This window comes from Halictus rubicundus, chromosome 3 (assembly GCF_050948215.1).
Source record: "Halictus rubicundus isolate RS-2024b chromosome 3, iyHalRubi1_principal, whole genome shotgun sequence".
NCBI classification, from domain to species: Eukaryota; Metazoa; Arthropoda; class Insecta; order Hymenoptera; family Halictidae; genus Halictus; species Halictus rubicundus.
In genome coordinates, this window is record NC_135151.1 from 8,756,710 (window position 1) to 8,780,127 (window position 23,418).

The 23,418-nt window shown below is 37.6% G+C and overlaps 1 protein-coding gene across 1 annotated transcript in view; it reads left to right on the plus strand.

Moving 5' to 3' along the window:
- The window catches only part of Nachralpha6 (nicotinic acetylcholine receptor alpha6), a 471,989-nt gene that overhangs the window by 251,201 nt on the left and 197,370 nt on the right, over positions 1 to 23,418 (plus strand). Inside the window, exon 6 of the mRNA XM_076785216.1 lies at positions 1,521 to 1,701. Coding sequence (XP_076641331.1) covers positions 1,521 to 1,701 — 181 coding nt within the window. The remainder of the gene's footprint in view (positions 1 to 1,520; positions 1,702 to 23,418) is intronic.

Consider the following 23,418-nt stretch of genomic DNA (forward strand, 5'->3'; position numbering starts at 1 on the left):
TTTAGATGCTCGAGTTAAGTAAGTCACCCTTTATATGATACGTTTAACAGAGAACGATAGCTCCCACACAACTGATGCTGCAAAGAATCATTTTGCTGGCTTCGAAATGTTTTTTTTTTTGCGGAAAACCTATCCTTTTTCTTTTGTCGAACGAAAATGAATTGTCAACACTGTCAGAAAGTCATACGCCAGCCTGTCATGTTCATTCGCAGATAACGTCAATAAAATTTATTGAATTTCTTGGCAAACTCTTCGCGGCGTGGCGTTCGAAACGAGCGTAATCTGCGCTCACTGTTGACAAGGTCACGCGACTAAAGTTTACTTTGTGATTCCGAAAATCTCTTGTCGGCTGCGAAACGGGTTAAATGGAATGGAGAACGGGCACAAAAGGAAATTGACACGGACGAACTTATAATTGCTCTATTTTGTTAATTGCGGGACCCCTCGATCGAACCCTCTTTCCCCGCGGATAATTTACATTTAAATTCATAACGGCTTGATCGTAATGGAATTAATCTTGGGAATGGCTTTGGCGGTGTTCTCTGTTTGCATAAATCTGGTGTAGGAACTCTTACATTACACCAGCTCGAACGAGCACGGGACGACCTTTAATTATCTTCGCTCTGGCGTGAACCGACAGGTGTAATCGTTTTTAAGGAACGCTCATGCTCGACGAAACGAGCCAGAGAAACGTCAAGTCGATCAGAAAACCATTATAGCAGCGAATCTACATGGACAGACTGCGGATTTTATGTATGCGCATGAAGATCCGCAGTCTACTGATTCATTTAGAATATTGATAAGACACTGTTACGACACCACGGAAGAAAGAACGTGTTTTGGTTCACTGGCAAACATGATATTTAGACTTGGAGACTTTTATGTCTTTTTTTTTTATTTCATGGTTTTATGTCACGTCAACTGCTAGGTTATGGATATATATTTTGTGATTGTTTGAGTTCATGTGTTAGGTGTGGAAATTTATTTGGTAATAGTTTAGGATTACGGTTTATTTACAGAAAAATTCAGTCATCGAAATATTCGTCATATATTAATAATTTTGTTCAAATAACATTTCTGCATCCTTTCCAAAAAAGCTCTTCTCCCTTTTCTTACCAGAATTAAATTGTGGATCTTTATGCAAAATAACACTTTTAACAATTTCAATAAATTGTATATAATACAACAATTTCACTGTCCCGTATTTCGCTTATCTAATCATGTTATATATGCATAAAATCCGCAGTTTATTAATCGTCGATTGCGCAAATAATATATGAGCCTACAATAATATGGGCTCGTATATAATAAGATATAAGAAAAATATAAATAAATAAATTTGCACCATTTTTGCATTAAAAGGCTCGCACAGCCGAACAGAACTCCGTTCCCCTTCAACTTGATCTTGTTCGCGCGAATATCGGTGAATTACAAAGAGAGAGAAAAAAACAATAATAATATGAAACAACGGGACCGTTGATCACGAGGATTAATAACGATGTATGATGTGAACACGTTAGTGCGGATGAGGGTTTCGACGGGACGTATCAAACGAACGTGGTGGTCACGCATAACGGCAGTTGCCTGTACGTCCCTCCGGGCATCTTCAAGAGCACATGCAAGATAGACATCACTTGGTTCCCCTTTGACGACCAACACTGTGACATGAAGTTCGGATCCTGGACCTACGACGGCAACCAGGTACACTACTGTCTCCACTACACAATAAACACGCTCAAAGTACACACCGAGCACCAAAGTCTCGTATTGGTCCCAAACTTTTCGACCGTACTTGTCCTTGGAGGGTACAACATATCCGAAACTCCCAACGAACCATTCGAAAGTGTCGTTCCAGACCGACAATGCCACCGCCATCGGGAGAATCGGTGTCGAATGTACTCGAACGTCGTTCGACTTCTTTCCATCCGCGAACTTCGGTGCCCACTGACTGGAATCGTTGTCTTCTTTCGTTTTGAACAGCAAAACCATTCTCTACTTATTATGTACAAGACTCGTTTACAGAAACGACTCATCCTTCACCCTTTGCCCTTTGCCCTTGTGCCGTCCCGCGAGACTTCTTGTGAGGCACGGACAGTACAGTAGGCCCTCGCGTAACGCGATCAAAAAGCTGCTTAAAAATACTGTACACGTGTACTTTACGTGGCAGTGAATCGACAGTAAACGTACAAAAAATTGTTTCACAGTGTACACTTACTACCACAGAAGACACGTGTGCACAGGCTTTTTAAACAATTTTTCAATCATGTTATACGTGACGTGAAGTGAAATCGTTTTCTAGATCCGTTTGGAGCAGGCCTGGGCAACTTCTTCCCCGCTGTCGCTTCACGACCCCCACTACCAGTGTGTACATTCCCCCACCACTTTATATTACCTCACCGTGCTTTCATCTCTCTTGGAGAGAACCTCCTAAAGGTTCCTAACCCAACGTCCCCTTCTTCCACACTCCATAGGAGCATGGTGGGGGCCTCAGGAGTGGGAAGAGGACTCGCGAGCCACCAGTTGCCCAGGCCTGGTTTGGAGGATAGTCGAAAGAATACAACCCCGTGTAACACGATCAAAAAGCTGTTTAAAAAGACTACATATGTGCACATTAGGTGGCAGTAAATGTACAAAGAATTGTTTCACACTGCACACTTACTGCCACAGAAGACACGGGTATAGAGTCTTTTCAAACAAAATTTTATTTTAAACATAATGTCGTGCAATCGTTTCCTAGACTCATTTGGATCATAATCGGAAGAAACAACTCATAACGTGTGTCTGATAGTGCTAATCAACTGTGTTTGACTTGGAAAAATTTCAGTTCTAACGAATATTTAAAATCGTAATTGCTAATATTGGTGTTCTTAAGAGGCCTTAAGCCGTTCGGGAGAGATCTCGAAGCAAAGTACTCACTACCATTGTTATTTTGCGAATATTTTGGTTACCCTGCGTGTTCCACTAAGTGTTTAGTCTGCAGTTCCGTAGCGTTTCTTAAGTATGAATTTCGTTTGGAAGAGGTTTCGAAGCACATTCATGCTTGAGGAACGTTGTAGGAATTGCACGATGATCAAACACTTTGTGAAATGGAAAGCGGAACAACGAAGTACATACTTAATAAACCTCTTCGCAAAATTTAAATCGAAATAACAAGGACGATAATTACGCAATCACAGCCAAACTGCTTACCTGATGTACTCTTTGTTCTACTCCCATTACAATCGTTTGTGAAGACATAAATTCGCATAACGATTACTGCCATATTCTCAGCCAAACTATTTCGATTATCTCTGTTTGCATTAAAATTATGTCTGGAGTGGCACAAAAACGAATAATTCTATATCACTGGTTAAACTGCTTAGATTGTATGCTATTCATTCTACGTGATTATTTCTGAAAAGATACGACCATAAAACAAATAATTCATGGCCAAACTATTTAAGTACTCCACTGTTTATTCTACTCACGTTAAAATTATTTCTGTAGCGCTACATTCCTAGCTAAACTGTTCAACTTATGCACTAAAAATTATAATCGTAAAACACACAGTGCTACATTTATGGCCGAACAATTACTCTTTATTCTACTACCCCTGGCACAAAATATTCGATCAAAATCGCGAGTATGACTGTTGATTGAATTATTGGAACGCATACTAAATATGGAAACTAATACACGTGTTAGACGAATGTAGCATAAGAGCCAATGATATTCCAGAAAAATGTTAATAAAATGATCGGTTCCTTTAACCTTCTGCTAAATCTAAAATAATAAACTGTTTAACTCCACTTAAACATTATTGAGACAATTAAAGTAGCATTACAAGGCAGTAACTTTTTAATATTTCTAACGACGAAAATGACGATAGACATTGTCCAAAAAAAAATGTTCCGAATACTCGGCGATGATTAAACTGTTCCTCAAATCAGTATCTAATTTGCTCAGTCTGTACATTACTTAACTTTTACATTACTCCTTCCTTTGTACATGATGAGTTTCATCATTGCGGTTACTGCTATCGTTTATGGGATCGCTTTGCGCGCTAGAAATGCGAATAATTACAACGACAGACGCTCGATTTGTTTGATCGAATAATTTTTGGGGTAGTGCTGACGTGCTAGATATTCAACTCTTACAGTCGTTTTCGAAAAGACATGATCCTACAACGAATGGTTCTGCATTCTCACAATCGGACACAGCCTCTATCCGATCATTGAGGAAAGAACATACCCCGCGTAACTTATGAGTCTAGAAACGATCGGGATCGGCGCAAACACGTTTCCTTTAATCCGACGAATAGATTGCAAGGAAGGGTCGAAGACACTTTCATGGGGGGGGGGGGGGGGTGGTGGCGATGTCTTATCGTCGGAGAGTCAACGAACGCAGTCAGTGGGTAACGGCGTCGTTCGGTCGGCGATTACCGTGAACGCAATAATCGAATCGGTGGCAGTGCGCGATTCGGCGAGAACGTTCTCCTCGGTGAACCCGGGGGGTGATTTTTGCGAGGTTCTGTGCCTCTTGTCGATGGAATGGCGGTGGTGATTCTGTCGCGGCCCTCTCCCCGGTAAATGGAGACGCTTTTGGAGACGTTCCGGCATTGACGAATCCTTATTGCCACGATATTCGACCCGTCTTTGCCCGTCTTCGCCCGTCTTCGCCCGTCCTTACCCGCTGAAAGAAAAGTCCCCTTGATCCTACGCCCGTGAGAAATCCACCCTTCCCGCCCCCCCCCCCCTCCGTCGCCCCCGAGGCTTCTTTGTCCGACACAAGAACTCTGTGCAACACAATAGCAACGCTCCATAGATAGCCGTTCGTTCTCACGCTTCGTAGCTTCAGCTCAGATCTATATATACGTAATATATATACATAATATAATATAATATTTATATGTATATTACTATACACACGCTCTGTATATTAATATAATATGATATTCATATATATATATTATGTTATCGCGTTATCATCAATCCGACGCAGGATTCTACAATTACACATATAGATCTATATTATATATTTATATATAATATGTGTATATTATATATGGTACGAGTTCACAGTGTCGCGTACATACACACTGTGTTCCCGAAATCGCGATACAAGCCGGTAGTGGTTCTATACGAAAGAAACAAACCGAAAAGAAGGAATAATATATTTTTTTGCTCGACCCCTCGTTTTCGAGAAAAACGAGTTCGAAGATCCGTCGGATTCGCGTGCAACTTTCAGTAAGTAGAAACGGTAGGTCGTGATCAGACGCGCCAGCCGATTCCGGTCTAATGGCGCGCGTATTCTCCGCATTTTCGAACTCGATTTTCTCTGAAACGAGGCGTCAAGCGAGAAATTATTTCTTTTCTTCGAGTTCGGTCCTGCACCGCGATCTCGGAAACACCCTGTATAATACGTGCGCGCGTGCGTGACAGCACACGTGAAACATCGAGAAGTGTGGGGAAACAGAGATGTAGAGACGATGGTGTCCGTGGTCCTGTGCAATGGGCTGGAATCTGAAGTGTCCTCTCTCGCTCTGGGTTTGATTCTTGTTTTTCTCCCGTATGCGATACGCGCGTGGCATACGTGTCAGTTTTTGATACTGTGGCTCCGAAATGTATCTGATCGCCTGAATACGATTCGAACCTTTGCGCAAGGGTAAGTGTGTGGAAGTGTGGCCAATGCATTCAATGAGGCAGCAAAGCTACGTAATAATTAGACAACCGATTTTTATGCAAAACAAAACTTTTCTACCTAAATTGCAACAAACTGGAGAGAAATAGAAATTTATTTCCTTTCTTGATATGTCTAACAGGCTGAAAATAATATAACAGTATGTTGAAATGCTTCTAATGTTTCTACTGTTTTCAATTATATCTACTCATTTCTCCTCCCGAAGAAACAGTTCAACCGGACTGTGAATCTTTGCACAGTATAAAAATTGTCCGAGTCAATTGTCACGAGACCGAAGTTAAATGAAAATTCATTGTATCTACTAACATACAAGCGGCATCATACTCTTACTTATTAGGTCGAATGTCGCCTCTAGCGGCAAAAATATTTTCGATATGCATGTCAGTATTAAATATATTCTCTGTACAACTGTTATCTTTCGATCATGCATGTCGTGAATGCAGAAAATCTAATCGAGACGTATCTTGAGGCACAGGTCACAAGAACATATAAAAATGAAGATAAAAGATAATAATATATTGTTATTAATACGTCTCTCGCCGAGCGGCACATCTGTGTGAGGCTCGTGATTTTCTTTTTTTTTTATTGTTATTATTAATGCAATTATATTGCGCACGAAGGAAATAAAATTGGTTCTATACGCGTGGTTATCTAATTCGTTAGTTAGACTGTGGTCATTTCTACAAAATGACTTGTCGTAATAATATCTTGTCATAATAATTTTCATAAACAAGAGCTAATACTACAGTATTTTTAAACTCTTTAAATGTTTTTACTGTGCTTCATTTGATCTACTGATTTCTTTCATACATTTATAAAATCCGTAGGTTAATTACAACATATTCAAGGAATTTATGACTTTCACGAGACAATATTTCCTTTCACGTTTTATAAAAAGATACGTTGCCTTTAAGAGAATCCGCGAAGACACGACACAAACACTGATAAAGAACTGTAAGATCCACTGCGAGAAAACACCGTGATAAAAACAGAAAACGGATCGCAGAAACATAAATGCAGAAATAATAAAGGGCAGGGTTGTTGCACGAGATGGACACTTTTTCATGAAACATCTCTCGAAGATATCAAAACGAACCTTGATCCACTGTTTTCGTTTTTGCCTAAGTAGCAGACTAAATGGCAGCTTCCGTACAATCAATGTGTTCTGCATCCTCCAATTATGCAGCGAAGGATTCATTAATGCTGCAGAACCGAGGTATCGAATTTGTTTTGGGAAACCAAAACTATTTATGCTTATGTAAACGTATAAATTCTAGAACACCGAGTGCATCTGGTACGTGGATTCTGGTGGTACGTGTTCGTGCACGTTATCAACGTATCCCGAAGGAGGAATTAGACTAATCCGTTGATTTATGATTAGGGAGGAAAGACGAACGTATTGACCGTTCCGGAAATTTTACAGACACCTCTATTGAGCGGTCCAAAGTTAATAAAATTATCAAATCGTCTGTTGCTCGTCTAATAATTCTATTTTTTGATGTTTCAACTTACGTCGAATATTCACAGTGCAAAAATAATGGCCATATTCTTTCATCTCGCATTTTATAAATATTTTTTACAATGAGTCCTGTCTTTCTACTAAATGAAGAAATAATCGAATTTTGCATTTCTTAGTTCTCTTCAAATGATCATAAACTGTCTACATTGAGACATTTCAACAGTAAAAATACTTAAAGTACATTATAAATACCTAAATGTTTAAAATCTATAACCATTTTATTGTCTTTTCTTGAACTATTTCTTAATCGTTTCGAAGTTCGATCTTTAAAGGGTAGTTTCATCCCTTGAACTGGAATTACCGTGGTTAAAAAATTTTCATTAGCATTCAACTGTTGTGCAAATTCGTAAAGTTTCACCAAAATTAGAGTACCATAGTCCGGGACCATTCTTCGTCAATAATATATAGAAAAGATTCGACAAGACTACCTATCACATTTAAAATATTTCTATCGCAAAGCAGACAAACTAAAGAATCGTGAAACTTTCGTAAAAGTTGAAACATCACCTCCGTATTCTAAAAATTAATAGTTTCGTACAAAGGACTCGGCCGCGAAAAATTCCTAGGTCACGTGACGTTCCATTCTGTGCGAGTTATCTTCTTGCGGCACTTGCTGCGGCATCCTGCGCAATTAAATTTCAATTAATTAAACGTCAAACGTTAAATTTCACTTCTTAAGCGGCCAGAATGTCCACTGACCCGGCCGTTTCACAGTGAAACCAAAAAATTCGTAGATCATTTTGTTCTTAATGCTTTTAAACATTTTTTGGTACGTGAATCAAATTCTTTGTTTTTTCGTCTAAAAAGATTGAAGATGTAACCACTATCTTTATGCAAAATAAAACTTTTCTAAGTAGACTGCAGATTTTTATGCAAAATGAAAATTGTCTAAGTAGACTACGGATTTTTGTACAGAATAAAAATTGTCTATATCAGTTGCAAGGAACTGGTATCAAGCAGAAATTTCTTTCCTTCTTTAATAACTTCAAATAGCAGAAAACAGTAATACTTTTAAATTCTTTCAATCTTTGTACTCTTTCGAATTGTGCCTACTCATTTTTGCCATGAATGCGTCAAACCCGCTGTATACTCATAATAAACAGAAATTAAATAATAATATATTTCATATTTTACCGATTCTGTGTTGCCATGAACGCGTGAAATCCGCAGACCAGTGATCACCTTTATATTTTCTTTGCAGGATTTTTGAATACAAAATTGCTAATTAGGTTACATAAATTTTCCCATAGTCCGAAATAAATGCAAAATCTCCGTGAAGATTCGTTACACTCGCTTTTCGAGGCATGCGTTGACTAAACTAATTTCGAGTGGTCTCGATGATCCCGGTGAACATCTCGGAAGCCCTGGGAGACGCATCGGTTCGTTTAGGCGAGTTTTTCCACTCGGAATGCCTGTTTGTTCCACTGTGGCAAGTTGCGCGGGATTCGCGGGGGGTAAAACGATCGTTCCTTGCCCGGCCGGGTAATTAAACTCGCCGCATCGCGTCGTCGACGTTAAACACTCGCGTGTATTATTTAATGCTCGAATTTGTCGGAAGCTCACGCTCGGCCGGGCCGTGTACAGATTCTGATAGCACGGTATTTGCAGGTGCGGTTCCGTTAATTGTATTCCACTTTCAGAGCGGGTTGCCGCTCGGAAATGTGGTAATAGCGTGAACCATCGTCGGATTAGAACTCGTCGTATTCAATTATTTCCGAATTGCGGCCAACTTGAGGCAATCATCGTTAACGGAACATTCGCCGGCTCTTGCCGATGCGTCGATGGCCAAACGTTAGTTTCTGAACATAATTAGACGCGCAAGAAAATCGCTTCATTAGAATCTGCCGCGCAGGATAATTAATTAACTGCGCGCTGCTCGTCGGCGAGCACCTGCCGCTGCCGCTGCTGCTTGTCGCGCTCCTAGTTGCAAGTTTCGATATTACCGAAAACATACGGGACTCTCTGATTGCTGTTGAGGATCGATACGTTTTTAATTGTCAATCCTAATAACTAGACCGCGAACGAAAAGTGTCGGTATTTAGTTCGAAAAATCACGAGCAAAATAGAAAGTAATATCGTTCTTTAATTAGTTTCTTGATTAGTCAATTGAATTGTTCGCGTTTTTCTACAGTTTTCAATTGCACTTACTTATTATTGTTAGAAATGTATAGAATCCGCAGTCTACTGATAGTTGTGGCAACGATTCTAGGTTAATATTCGCATCTTTTTGTGTTACTATTTTATTCCACCAATTTCGGTTTATTAGATTAAATGGATATAATATAATAAATATATATAATATATAATATAGTGTATATAAATATAATATATAATATAATATATATGAATATATTGTATTATTATATGTTTTATTGTGTTTCTTTGTTTTCAAATATATATCGATGACTCGTACAATCAATTTAAAGGCTACACTTTCTGGTGAAAGATTATTAGAATAAACCGCAGTTGTCATAATCATGTGTCACATTTTGAAGACGCACCATAAATTCACATTCATTTGTTTCGCGCATTTGGACAATTGTAAACTATCTTTCATAATATTTCTAACAGACAGAACGCCATCTTAAACGTCACAGACTTAATTCAATAAACGTGTAGAAAATAAAATCTGAACGAGAATAGTCTTCTAGACATAGAATTTTTAAACGACCTTGTAACATCTGCAACAATTCTTAAACGATTTTCCCTTCTTTGAAATTTCAAGGAAGACCGAAGAGCACTATATAAAATTCTTCTAGCCATCTGCCAGAATAAAATCTTGCACATATCAAAAGTATTCTCAAAAAATGCAATGAACGGCGAAATCGTGTTTGTATATTTTTTTCGGCGAAGATGCATTGCTTGACAATTTTATGCGTGGTTTATGGCGCGCAAGTTGAAACATTGGTGCCGTTTACAACCAAAGATACAGATTTCTTTCGCCGAGGAAACTGCGCGCTACAGCCTCCACAGCGCAGCAGATTTCGTCCGACGTTAAATCTCGTTAAATGTGCTCTACTCGAGTGTAACCGAATTTCGGAGAAGTTGAGATAATCGCCGTTAATGGAACGACGTCTGCATGCTCCTACACGCGACAGTGTTTCATCGTTAATCACAAAGTTTCATTCGCGATCCGAAGAGTACTCGTCAATTTGTAGTCCAAACGATTTGTAATAGAATTTCAAGGAAGAACTGGAACACCATCGGCAGTTCTAAAGAACAACGAGTTTGCTTTCCGAGTTTCTAAGCCGTAAGATAATTGTAGGATTTTTCCATTCACTTCAGTATAGTCATTTATACCTGTTAAAATGTTCCTTATTTTGTATTTTATATTTACTTTCCTTACTTTGGTGAATCATCTGCGTCAACATAAAAATGAAACTTTATTGATGCACTTTTACGAGATAGTAATGTATTATGGGGAAGGTTCATAAAAATATCTTAACGCTTTCAGAGTCAGCTCGCAGCTATGAATTATTTATTTAGAACTGTACAATCTTCGTGCACGGTCTTTGAAAATTAAAAATTATTCTAGAAAAATTATTAGCTGCGTTTGAGAACGTACACAAAATTGGAACACGAACAAGAAATTCTCATATTTCAATATACCTTTTCAATATATTGATTCCGCTGGAATTTATCTGCACACGTGGATTCCTCGTTGAAAAATAAACAATTTACCTGTGCACATCGTTCTTGTAGCTCTAACACATTCCAAGATATTCGATCAAATATGTATTCACTTCTTCAACATGTATGCCCAACGATAAATAAAATAAGAACCGAATACATTTGTCCACATTACAGCAAAGTTTTATAAATATTGACTATCATAACGTAGGTATGTTCTTATATAAATGAAAAATAAACAAACAGTATGACACTACAGAAACATTACTAACGTACGGTTTCTCTCCTATGTCTGATCAATGGTTGACACGAACTACTTTCGAAATACATTCAATGTACAATTATTTTTGGAAACTGAAATTTCTTATGCAATATTAATATTTAAAGCTGTACTCATTAATAGAAAATTAATAGCGTTTGTATTACAACGTGATCTTAAATTAACAAATAAAGAAAACAGTTACTTAAATAAAGGTAGAGCTACTCTTTCATTTAGAAATATTAAAACGAAATCATTATCAAATTTTTATGAAATTGTGCTTATTGAGTTTTATAGTAATGTTATTAAATGTGTGGAATAGGTGATGAATAATTATTTCATAACAAGACGGCAATAATTTTCTTTCGATACAAACGATGACAAATTGTCTATTAAAATTATAATACTACCTGAATGTTCAGTCGTCAACGAAAACAAAAAATTTCGGAGATATTCGCGTTCTGTTTAGTGTAAGCATCGATAACATAATGCGTGACCGTTACGAAAGGGTCGGTAAATTAATTACGCTAATGAATGGTAACAAATACAACCGATTATTTGTCGAAGTATCAGGCGCCTCTTCATATCAATCAGAATCAATTTAGCGCAACCCCCTACACTGCAATTAAATTCCTCACACTCGGATCTCTTGCTGACACATTATAATTATTTTGTCTGCTTAAATCACGCTAAATCGGGCATGGCAAATTTTCAGATAAATGGGCAGGATTATTTCACGTGCTGATTCGACCATTTCGAGCACACTTTAATATTGCGCATTGTATTTGCCAAACTGGAAATATTTTCGCGAACCGATGCTTTTGTGTCCCATTCCTTAAAAATAAAAATTGATAAACAAATGTACAAACTTATAAATATTATTAAATTGACTAAATACTTTCGTTCCATCGACTATTTATCGTGACTACGTTTTTAATTATTTTCAACTGTAACTGTTTTGCTGCAATGCACTATAAAATTTCTGCGAGATGAATAATTATTTATTAAAATTCTTAAGGAACAGTCACAGTCACTCAATTCTAGTCAAAGACTGAGAAACGCGTTTGTTTGCAGTCGACAGAGTTCCGAAATAATCAGCACGCATTTGGAAACGAATTAAAAGTGTCACTCAAATATTCATGAATCGCAATGAACGTTTTTCATGCCACAGCTGTGGCGACTCCATTACTGGCACATTCAATAACAGTTTACCGTCGGATGCAAGAGAGAAATAGTTGTAACCTCAGGAGATTCGAATAATTATCGCGATATGTGAAAGAGGCATCTGAATGCTGAGCATGAATAGTATGCGTTTGTGCCAAAACGGAAGAATTTCAGGCTGCAATTAGACTTCCTGTATTCCGATATGTAACGAAACACACCTCTCATTTACACAGGTAAATTTGCTGTTGCAGAAAAACGCTGTGTACATCTCCAATTGTTGGATACACTATTAAAAAGTATTAGATTTAACGAATGTTCCGCTAATAATTCATTCATTCGTGACTCAATATGTACAATTTTATTCCGACATAAGGCGACACTTTCTATTCCGAAATAAGAAAATCTGAAAAAGAAAACTGTTGTGAAATATCAGCATGAGTCAGACATGACTCCGGCATAGGATTAGAACTCGCAGAAGTCCGAGGGTTAAATGCAACGTATCCATGAAACTGGTCTTTAATAAGGGAAAGTCATAGATTCCATAAACATAATGAACGATACAAACAGTATTACATTTGAAAATTTTGTCTATGTATAGTTTATAAATGTTCTTTTCTAGAATAATTGTAGCAGTCATTCCACAGCACGTAATTTTAATAGTAGTAGATTTCTGGAATCCTCATTAAAAAATTGAAAAAAAAATTTTTAGCCAAATTAAAATATATTCGTTGAGAGAAGACGAGTATAACTAGCATTTTTAGCTGATTTTAACAATGACTTTGAATTGACCAGTATGACTTTCAGTAACACATTATGTACAAAAATTCGATAACTATTTTAATATTTCAACGAGATTGTTATTGTCCTTTAAAAAGTCAGAAAAGTAGGAAATATCATAAACTTTTAAACTGGTTTAGAGAACAGCGTTCTATTTGTCACCAGTTTCTTTGAGCTTGGATTGTCCAAAAATCTATTAATTAATCTGTATCCCGCTAATAGCGGCTCGAACTAATCGAATCGAATGCTCGACGAGCATCGAAAAATACAAATGATTGATTGGGATATTTGATGTCGAACAAACAATACTATAGAATGGCAGGTACGTCGTAATGTTAGGTAATCGTTTGAAACGACAAAAGAACGTGCTCACGCCGATGATAACACGCGGACAACGGAAGTGACGAGTGCAGAACATAAAACGTGGACGATTTATTGTTCGAATCAGGATTTTGATGCAGTACCTGCACGGAATTCGTAAAATCCCGTTTGAGTTATGCTGTTCGAAATCGCGGCTCATTTGTCTTATCCGTTTCAACTTTCATTCTAAGATACGTCAACGTCATGGGTGACCAGCGATTCCAGCTCGAATCGAACCGATCCTCAAGTAATTTATGTCACTTACACTTTTGGAAGAACGTAGCGGTATCTAACAATTATTTTCAATACCAAGAAGTTTTTGTTTGTTAAATACGAATTTATTTTTTGGAAGTGATAGAAAAACGAAACTAATTCGCTTCTGAAAGTAATAATAAATGAATACTATTTTTGTTAGAGTTTAACGCTGATAAACATATCTCAATGTATTTAAATAAATTATCGTGTTGCTCGAGATCTGACATGTAATTCAGAATGGTCAAGTTAGCCAAATAACTTGTGTTTAATGTCCATTATACTTATTATTGTTATAGTCATATAAGTAGAACAACGACAGTTTGTTTGTTACAAGAAGAAATTCTTGGAGAATCACATTTCTCTAAATTAGGTTTCATTTGAAAATGAATCGTTGTTAACGTCTTTTTAATGTCAATAAACTGTGTACGAAAATGTGTTCAGACTGTACGTCTGATTTATTATTGATTTGGACCACTAGTATCTTCTTCTTCGAGGACTATTAACTGCATACCACATGAATAATTGGAAAACGTATTTAATATCATCAAATACATTCAATCAGGAGGCTGAATTATTACAATGACGATCAATTGTTATATTGTGTCTTATTATAATTGAGATTAAGACTTTTGAATGCTACATGTAAGACTAGATTGTTTTTACAGTTGCTTACATTAAAGCTAAAAAGAAGATAGGGTAGTTATATCTTTCAATTACTGTGATCATGTACGTTCCATATTTTTTACATTCTATTATTCATGCTTTTAAATTTTCAACGAAATGGGACCACTGTACGTTTGGCGAATAATAGATGTTCAGCGAAGATTAAATCGAATTAAATCTACTGCAGTTTGTCATATCTTCCAAGATTAATGAAAAATTCAATATACGTACAATATAGCCTGTTTAAACGATTAAATGACTTTGGAATAAATCAGAAATTATTTGTGTCCGTCACATAACAGCCACTCAACTCTAATTTGAATGATTTCAAATCAATGATAGCAGAATTTCTCAACGTTTGTTCACTTTCTACACTTGATTGGAGGAATCAACGTGAATACGCCATAAATGTTTACGATATTCAGTTTGTTCTTCTACTTCAACAAGTACGACATGTTTGTCCACTCCACTGAAATATTCCACGTTATGAAGCAATAATGACCATACATAGAATCAAATTACGGAGCATAGAACGTATTTAGCAAGACAACAAAGGAAATATTTCATAATGTACCATACAGTAAAATTATCAATTCAGTTAAAATGTGACTTAATCGGTTAAATAATTGCAATTTTTAATATAATGCTTACTACTAGCTAAAATGATGTGCTGTGAAGTTACGTACGAATTTTAATCATTTCTTTATTTATTGACGAAATCATGACGATGAATCGAGCAATGAAGTCTTTGAAGGTGAACCTAACTGTATACGGTCGCAAAAATACCTTTGTATGCATCATTGTTGACAATGTTGAGTGGTGACTTTGACAAGATATTTCAAGGTCATTATTTCGCTAAATATTAAACGTTTAAATATCAAATCTGAAAAGTGGATTGACTATGGATGTCAATCGACCTCGATGCTTTAGTGTATCGATGCCATAACTATCAGTCATGCCTAATGGCAATGATAACAAGCAACCAAGATCCCCCAAACGAAGTAATCCTAAAAGTTTCTCAAAAATCAGTAATTATTTATATTAAGCCTTATCAATGCTACGATTTATCACAAACTCACAATTTAAGGATTGTATTGCGAGCTTTGCTGCCTCTGTAATCGATAATGATAATGAACACTGTTCGAAATGAAACTTTCACTGAAACGCATTTGTCGAACAATCAACACGTAGTATCATGGCTTTTTCTATTTCGTCGAGAACAATTCCTATCGATACATGCATATCGGGGTCATTCGTTGCAAGCTGCAACACCTATGCAATGCTTCGGAAGTCGTAAAAGTGCCATTAGGTGTTACCCAATCATGCCAACAACCTCTAGTGTTACGCAACGATGCCAGGGAATCAAGAATCACTTCGACACGCCAACATTTTATCGCGGAATCGTTCGCGGCACGATGAGAATATTAATAGTACCCCTGATCTTACCGTGTTCTCATAAAAATTTCTTATCCCCGATAATTTTTAAATTGCGAGAGAGGACTATCGATCACCACCCGACAACAAAAGGGAGTTATTATCTCGACAAGGAGAAGATGAAAGTCAGTGCAAAGACTTTTGCCGATAAAGTTCCGCCCACTTTTCGAAGGTTTCACGACTGTGAAATGTCTAGAGTATCAATTTCGATAATGTGCACTCGTTTAATCGTGAAAGGTCTGCTTCAAAGCGGTGTCTGGCGACATCTTTTTCAAACGGCTGAGAAAATTTGTTATGCGTGCATTCGTTTACCGGCCTTTTATACGCTCAAACGTTTCGCGTCCCCTGGGAAATGAACCTTCCACGGGAATTATCCACAACGTCATGCGAACGTGCTATAAACGTTCAATATTTTAAAATTAATTGAAAACGTACAATTTGTCTGAATTTAATCTACAGATACAAATTGTTGGTAAAGAACGGTTCAGATATCCATTCTGTTCAATCATGTTGTCACGTATGGTTTCGAGGGACTGGATAGTGATGGATCGTGTAGAGGTCGTATGAAGGTCGTATATGGTTTTCTAAATCGAGTCGAATAATTTTTAATTCGCTAAACTCCCTTTTACTTCACACATAATTGTGCTATCTCAGCTATTCATGTTTTCAAAAAATCATTAATTAATTTAAGAGGTATTTTAATCTTGACATCGTAGAGTTTCGTACTACCACCACTTCTGTAATGTTGGGATTAAAATATCTTCCTTTATCGATTTTCTGTCATAACATTGCAAAGTATTCATACTACCGCTACTTCATAATGTTGAGATTAAAATGTCATCTTAAAGTATTGATTTTGATCATGTCATTCCACAGTATCAGCACTACAACCACTTTATAATGTTGCGGTTCAAGTATTGATTTAAATCACATCATTGCAAAGTGTTCATACTACCACCATTTTATAATGTTGAGATTAAAGTATTATCTGAAAGTATTGATTCTGATCATAACATTCCAAAGTGTCCAGACTACCACCACTTTATAATATTGGGCTTATGTTCACATTGGCAATCTAAAAATTTTTAACTTTTTGTTATATAATCCTGTAGATCTTGAGGAGAAAGTGCCAAGAATCGAAGTTTTTATGCGAGGCATTCAAGAGTTCAAAAGTTATGTATGTTTAAAGTTGAGCAATTTTAAGTGTTTTAATCGCTCAACTTTAAACACGCATGACTGTTCAATCGGTGAATTCCTCGCCTTAAAGCTTCGATTTTTATCATTTTCTCGGCAAGATCTGCAGGATTATGTAAATAAGAGTTACACATTTTTGGGTAGCCGAGGTGAAGTTTAATCTAATATTGTGATTAAAGTATCTTCTAAACTACTGTTTTTCGACAAAAATGGTTCAGTACATTTTTGCAGGAAATAATCAGCTGCATTGATTGTTAAATTAAAAATCATACGACCTCATGAAAAAAACCTTATGTCCGCTTCATATGACCTCTAACTTATAAACCACACTATAAATCCTCTGAAACCGTCAATTCTCTGTCTGAGGTATATTATACTCTTCATCAGTGATTTATCAAAAAATAGCATTTAGGGATTAAAATCAGGCACTTCGTTTAACGTGGACAAAAATGGCGTAATTTTCCAGTGAATTATTTTTATATTTATCTCTAGGACTATCTCCGGAACTAATTTTTGTCAAATAAGTGTCTAAGGTGACTCGTTTGAGAGGTCGAACGCTGTGCCACAGTTTACAAGATGGAACAGCGTGGCAACCCCGTAGTTCGGACATGTTCCAGGGAAGATAGCACGCATAACAAATTCGTGAATGCAATCTCGGTCCCATGAATTGGCTCTAAATGTGGTGTACATTATTCGTACTCTGGTGTCAGCATTAACCCCGTCGGTTAGGGGGCTGCTGCGATAGGCTGATGTCGCTTGCCAGTGTCTCCTGCTTTCACGGGCTTTTCCGCGGAACGTATCGAGCGAGCTTTCACTATATTATGTATAGACATAATACGTGTGTTACACGGGAAGCGATATACGGCCGTGTACGGGAAGCAGGCTTAAAGGAAAAGAGAAAAGAAGCAAGCGAAGAATAAAGATACCGGTGACCCAGCTCTCTCCCCCCCCCCCCTCCCCCACCCTCTGATCGCCCAACACACCTCCCCCCTCCCGGGAATATATATACATATTCAGTACACATATGTATATCTCCCGAACCATCCACACCCAATCCCCCCTCCCTCTCTCTCTCTCTCTCCTGGAGATGAATAAAAAAGAGAAAAAAATAGAAAAAGAACAAACAGAGAGAGATGTAGCGGACGTAGGGGACAGGATGACCGAGAACACAATGACCCAGAATATACTTATACATGCCTCACACACAAATACATCGACCAGTCAAAGCAGGGACCACGTGATTATGTCTGAGCTGGGAATTGCGATTTTGCATGGAACGTCAATGTTTCTCGTCGCTCTACTATCGACTCCGTAACGATTATCCTGAACCGGTCCTCTCTCGCGAACATAATCCCTATACACCTGGTTTCTTCTCTCTCTCTCTCTCTCTCTCTCTCTCTCTCTCTCTCTCTCTCTCTCTCTCCCTCTCTCTCTCTCTCATTCTGTAGTTTCATGTTTTCTATATTCTCGACTTTTCATTTTACCTTCTTCTTTCATCGATATTGTTGCGATTAAAGCAAATTTTCGATCTGTTCCCGCTTCAACCAGTTCTCTGACGAACGAAGTTGCATGCCTGAGATTCAGCGAATTTATCTTCGCATGCATGCGCAAAAACGATCACGATTTCGCCGGAGGAAGGTGGGCCTTGCGTTTGGCGCTAAACTTTTTTCGATTTGTTTCGATTTGTTTGTTTGTCGGTTTCTTTTTTCACTGCCGAGAAAGGTTTATACGGCTACCCGAATTTGTTTCTCTCGCATCGGACCGTTTTGCAGGATAGGATACCTTTGTATTTTTTTGAGAGGTACACCAGCATGTTTCATATTTTGACGAATAGATGCGGCTCACTGGTTCTACTTTATATACAGGGTGTTCCTAAAGTGCTTGGCTATCTACCGTTTGTCAGCAGATGGAAGTGATCGCTGATGTAATTGTAGGACAGATGGTTTTTTTTTAGCGATTAGCAATAGAGTGAGGTTGTCTCGATATTCAAGTAGATTCGTTAGGTAGACGTGGTTAGCTTTCGGTTTGAGTTTGTTTTATTTGAACTCGTTGAATAAGAAGTAACGGTATTTTTCAGTTAACTATTATAATGACTTTGATTCACTTTTTCTACAATACAGTGTAAAATACGAATTATCAATAGCAAAAGTTCTTAACGTATAAACTCATGCAGAATATGTCTGTTTTATTTGAAAAAAAAATGTTTTCTTGCAAGACAGTCATCACAGAAAAGTATTTTTTTGTTTGTATTTGGAATCAAATAGCATCTCTAAAAATAATTGTCTTACATATTGTATTAATCACAATGCGTTCTACTTTGTCTGAATAAAAAAGACACACTGTATATGCATACAATTCAGTTACATTCTGTTTTTTCTTCTTTCTGTGTTTTTTACATCGTATAAATTAAAAAAATTTAGCACACAGGAGTTCGTTCACGTTAAATATTGTTTGTTTAGTTGTTTCGTGTGTTGTAATAAATAATGTCTCGATATGGTAATCAGTAGAATCTATACACGTACCCAAGCTATTCAAATTACATTTCAAATATTAAAAAGAAAGACTGATTCAGCATAGTAATTTCAGAAGAGCGTATATTTGTTAAATAAATGATTAAACGGAATCGTAAGTCGATATGACTAAAAAACGGTAAGAATAACATTAGTTATACGTTAGTGCTTATGGCATGGCATAGTAGTCGCAATTAGCAATAAATAGCAGTGATACCGAATTTTTATGCAGGCATTGATTAAAACGTTTACAAAAAATAAAAAAGTTTTTTTCCGTTGTTAAAACACAATCTAATCGATTACTTTCTGTATTCGATACTGGTATACAGTGTAAGTATATTACACTCACTATGAAACGATACGATTATTATACTTTCCTAAGACAATCCTGATTAAAAAACGCGCCAGTAGTGCCCGGCCAGTCACTTTGGGAACACCCTGTACATTTCGATCTATGTTGTGTAAGTCCTGCTTAACATAAAGTTAAAGTACAACTGTCAATGTTAGCCAGTATCAAGCAAATAATTTCTCCTTACTAAATCAAGTAAAAACTCTCTCACCGCATAGTATACTCGACATACAAACTAGGCGTATCAGTATTAAAGTATTGTAGTATTGCTAATTGTATATCATTTATTATACAAATCCATAGTGTACCAATTGAGTGCGATAGATTCTTTAGTAATCAATGTATCTATAATTCAGTCCGCGTTTTCCAAGTCGATTCCTCTTACAAACAATCGCTGCCTAGCGAGACGCTGAAAGTACGAAAAACTGAAAATTTTACTGGAACAAATAAACAAATGCCAAGACTCATTTTCCTCTAAGACTTAACTGCCCCCGTCGCCCCAGTCGGAAGGCGGCTATGTTTCGCTGCGAAATCTCCTAAGCTTTCTCACCGATCATTCCCATAAACTCGCTAGCATCTAGTTTACGATTCGCAAACAGATACCATCTGCAGCTAAATCACACTCTTTCTCCACGAATTCTTTCCTCCTTTCTCTACACTCTTTCTCCGCGATTCTCCTGAACAGCGAGTAAACTGTCTGCGTGCCAGACATCAGGATCAAGTTATTTTCAATCTGTCGATCCGTTGTCCAGAACCTGCACAAAGTTTCCATCGCGGAGTCGATAGCTGAGTGACGTTTCCATGCCAGCCAATAGCGAGCACTCGCTCCTGACATTTTCCAGGTTCCGAGATATATGCAAACGAAGCTATTGCATGTATCGGTTTCGCGCGTGGAATACTTACCGATCACTTTTCACCCGTTGCTACAGGTTACGTACGGGCGAGTCTTCGGCTTCTGTTCTCTTCTCTTCTTTTCTTTCGTTTCCGACAGCAATTATTCTTTCGTTCGGTGTGCGTTGTTTTTTTGGTAGATCGATGTCATTTGGTGTTTGATCGACGCAGCACTCGCTTAGAACTTAGTGTCGCAATCGATCGGTGTGAAATTAGATTGCTGTTTTAACGAGCAGATGATTTTGTGGAGAAGTACTGCTAGTTCGACGATTCTTCAACAGCCGCTTTGATGTCAACCGCTTACAGCTCGTACCCAACAAGATTTCTTGCGAATCTTTCACCTGTCAAATGTAAAATCATGCCGAGTCACGAGAAATCTTGATCGTGTGAAAGACAGTGGCTTCTCTGGAAGAAGCAGTTTTTAATTTTTTGCGGAAAACGTGTATAGAGTTCTCCAGCATAGTGACCTACTCGTTCCTTTCATTCTTTTCAATATAAAGTTCGATGAAAGTAGAGTTTTCTTTCGAGAATATTATGTTGAAAGCTTCGTAGCGTTGACTTCTAATGAGCAAGAATTAATAATTGTGAAAAATAGTTAGAATAGAATTATCGACACATCTTACAGTATTTTCCAGATGAAGGTGCTACATAACAAATATGTTCTCTCGCAGTTTGTTGCGCTACTTCGTGTTCCGAAAGCGGCTCATCGAAAATCTTTGCAGTGTTCGCGAAACCGTAGGATCTAGCAAGATTAGTACTACTAAAATATATAACAATTTTACAAACAAGATATTCCTCTATAAAATCCTACGAATATTAATTTTTATGCTCAGAGCGACGCACATAATTGAACACACTGCCGAATATAGCACAAACCAAAAGAAATTTTAAAAATTTAAAAACTTCGATTACTTTATATAACTTTAATTTGAGGTCAAATTAGTGATTTTTGTGGATATTTTTCGCCTATTAGCACGATAAAAAAATAAGAAAAAATTGTCGAATTTTAAACATTTTGGTTTCTGCGGTAACAGAGTGTGTGCTGAAGATTCTCTAAAAATTTCAAGCGAATTGGTCAACTAGAACTTACGATAATCGTGGTCACGAGAAAAACGTGTTTAAAGATTCAGCTATCCTTGAAGATTCATAAATCCTTTAGCACGCAAAAAGAGAAAAATCGATTTTGGAAGATGAAAAACCAGAATAGCTGTTGAACGCGAACGGTATCTATTAGCTGGGCGAAAGTACATGACGATCGGGCGACATCGACGAAAATTAATTTACTCCGTCGGATTGTCGTTCGTATGTCCGTAGCGAGGAGGCAATTAGCGTTTTACGAGAATTCCGGCGCGCGCGCGCGGCCATAGTTCGGTTTACGATTGTCACAAGACCGCTGATAGACACCTCGTAAATCCGCGAAACTGCGCGGGCAGATAGCGGCCCGTTGTTTGTTGGCCCTATCCGATCGTCGCTATTCATCATAAACTGTTAATCGCGTTTGTCCTTACCGGACAGTGGATCGTTTTAGCGTCCCGGAGCAGAAACTGACAAACTATTCGTTTGATGCTGCACGCGATCGGATCAAGATATCGGCCGCCTCGATCTGTTTTGCGATACGCCATCCGATTCATCGACTATCTAATCACGCTTCAGCTAAACCGACTACAATGCGATAGACGTGTAATCGATCGATATCGCTTTCCATTTTGCCGAATAATTGCCTAACGGGAGACGTATCGACGCGATCCCCGTTGATTCTTTCGCAGTTTCGATGTAACACGCTTTTCACAGATTTACTCCGCATTCTTTTTTTTTTTTTTTTATTTTTGGAAACGATTCCGAAGTTGAATTACCATTCGTTTTGGCTGAACTTCACCTTGGAAACCCAGAAATTTCGAACTTTCTACCATATAATCCTGCACATTTTGACGAGAAATGCCAAAAATAGATGCTTCAAGATGAGGAATTCACTGGTTCACAATTAAAATATAGAGAATCATACAAAGAGAAGGTAAAAGCCAAGTTAAAAATATAAAAAGGTAAAAATTTCTGGGTTGATCGTTTTACTATTTTTATTGTAAATTATATTAGATCCATGAAATTTCAACTCCTCACGGTCGAACATGAAACGATGGTAATTGTGTGAATTTAATATCGAACGAAGTTTGACGAACACAAAAACGAATTAATCTGAAACAGATCGGAGCAGAAATGCGCGCCGTAATAGAAATCGATGAGCTGCCAAGGGGGACGCGTATGTGTGTATAGAAATATCAAGGTACAGAGTGTCTCCGTGTTCGTAAGTCCTTTAAGGACAGGAGATAAATTGAATATCAGGACCTGCATCTGGATGAAACTTATCTACACTTCAATAAACGATCGAGTTTTATTACCCGTAATGCATTGTCCGTGAGAGTTTTACGGCAGACTAGTAATATTTCCCGCAACTTTCTTGCACTTTTCTGCTGCTGGAGAGATACGACACTTTTCCACAAGCATAAGCGAAAATGAAGAAATTTATTAGCCGTGTCGCTTTTACGATGCGTTTTCCTTTCGTTCTCGCGTAATATTAAATTCGATCGAACGCAATTGTAACATTTTTCGCGTTTGTTCATTTCCAAAGACATCTTTCGTTGCTCGTGAACAATTATGTTGCCCTTAATTTGTTCTTTCTCGGACTGATTATTTTTAGTAAGTACAACGGCGAAAAGAGCATCGTGATAAGTTTTCGAGT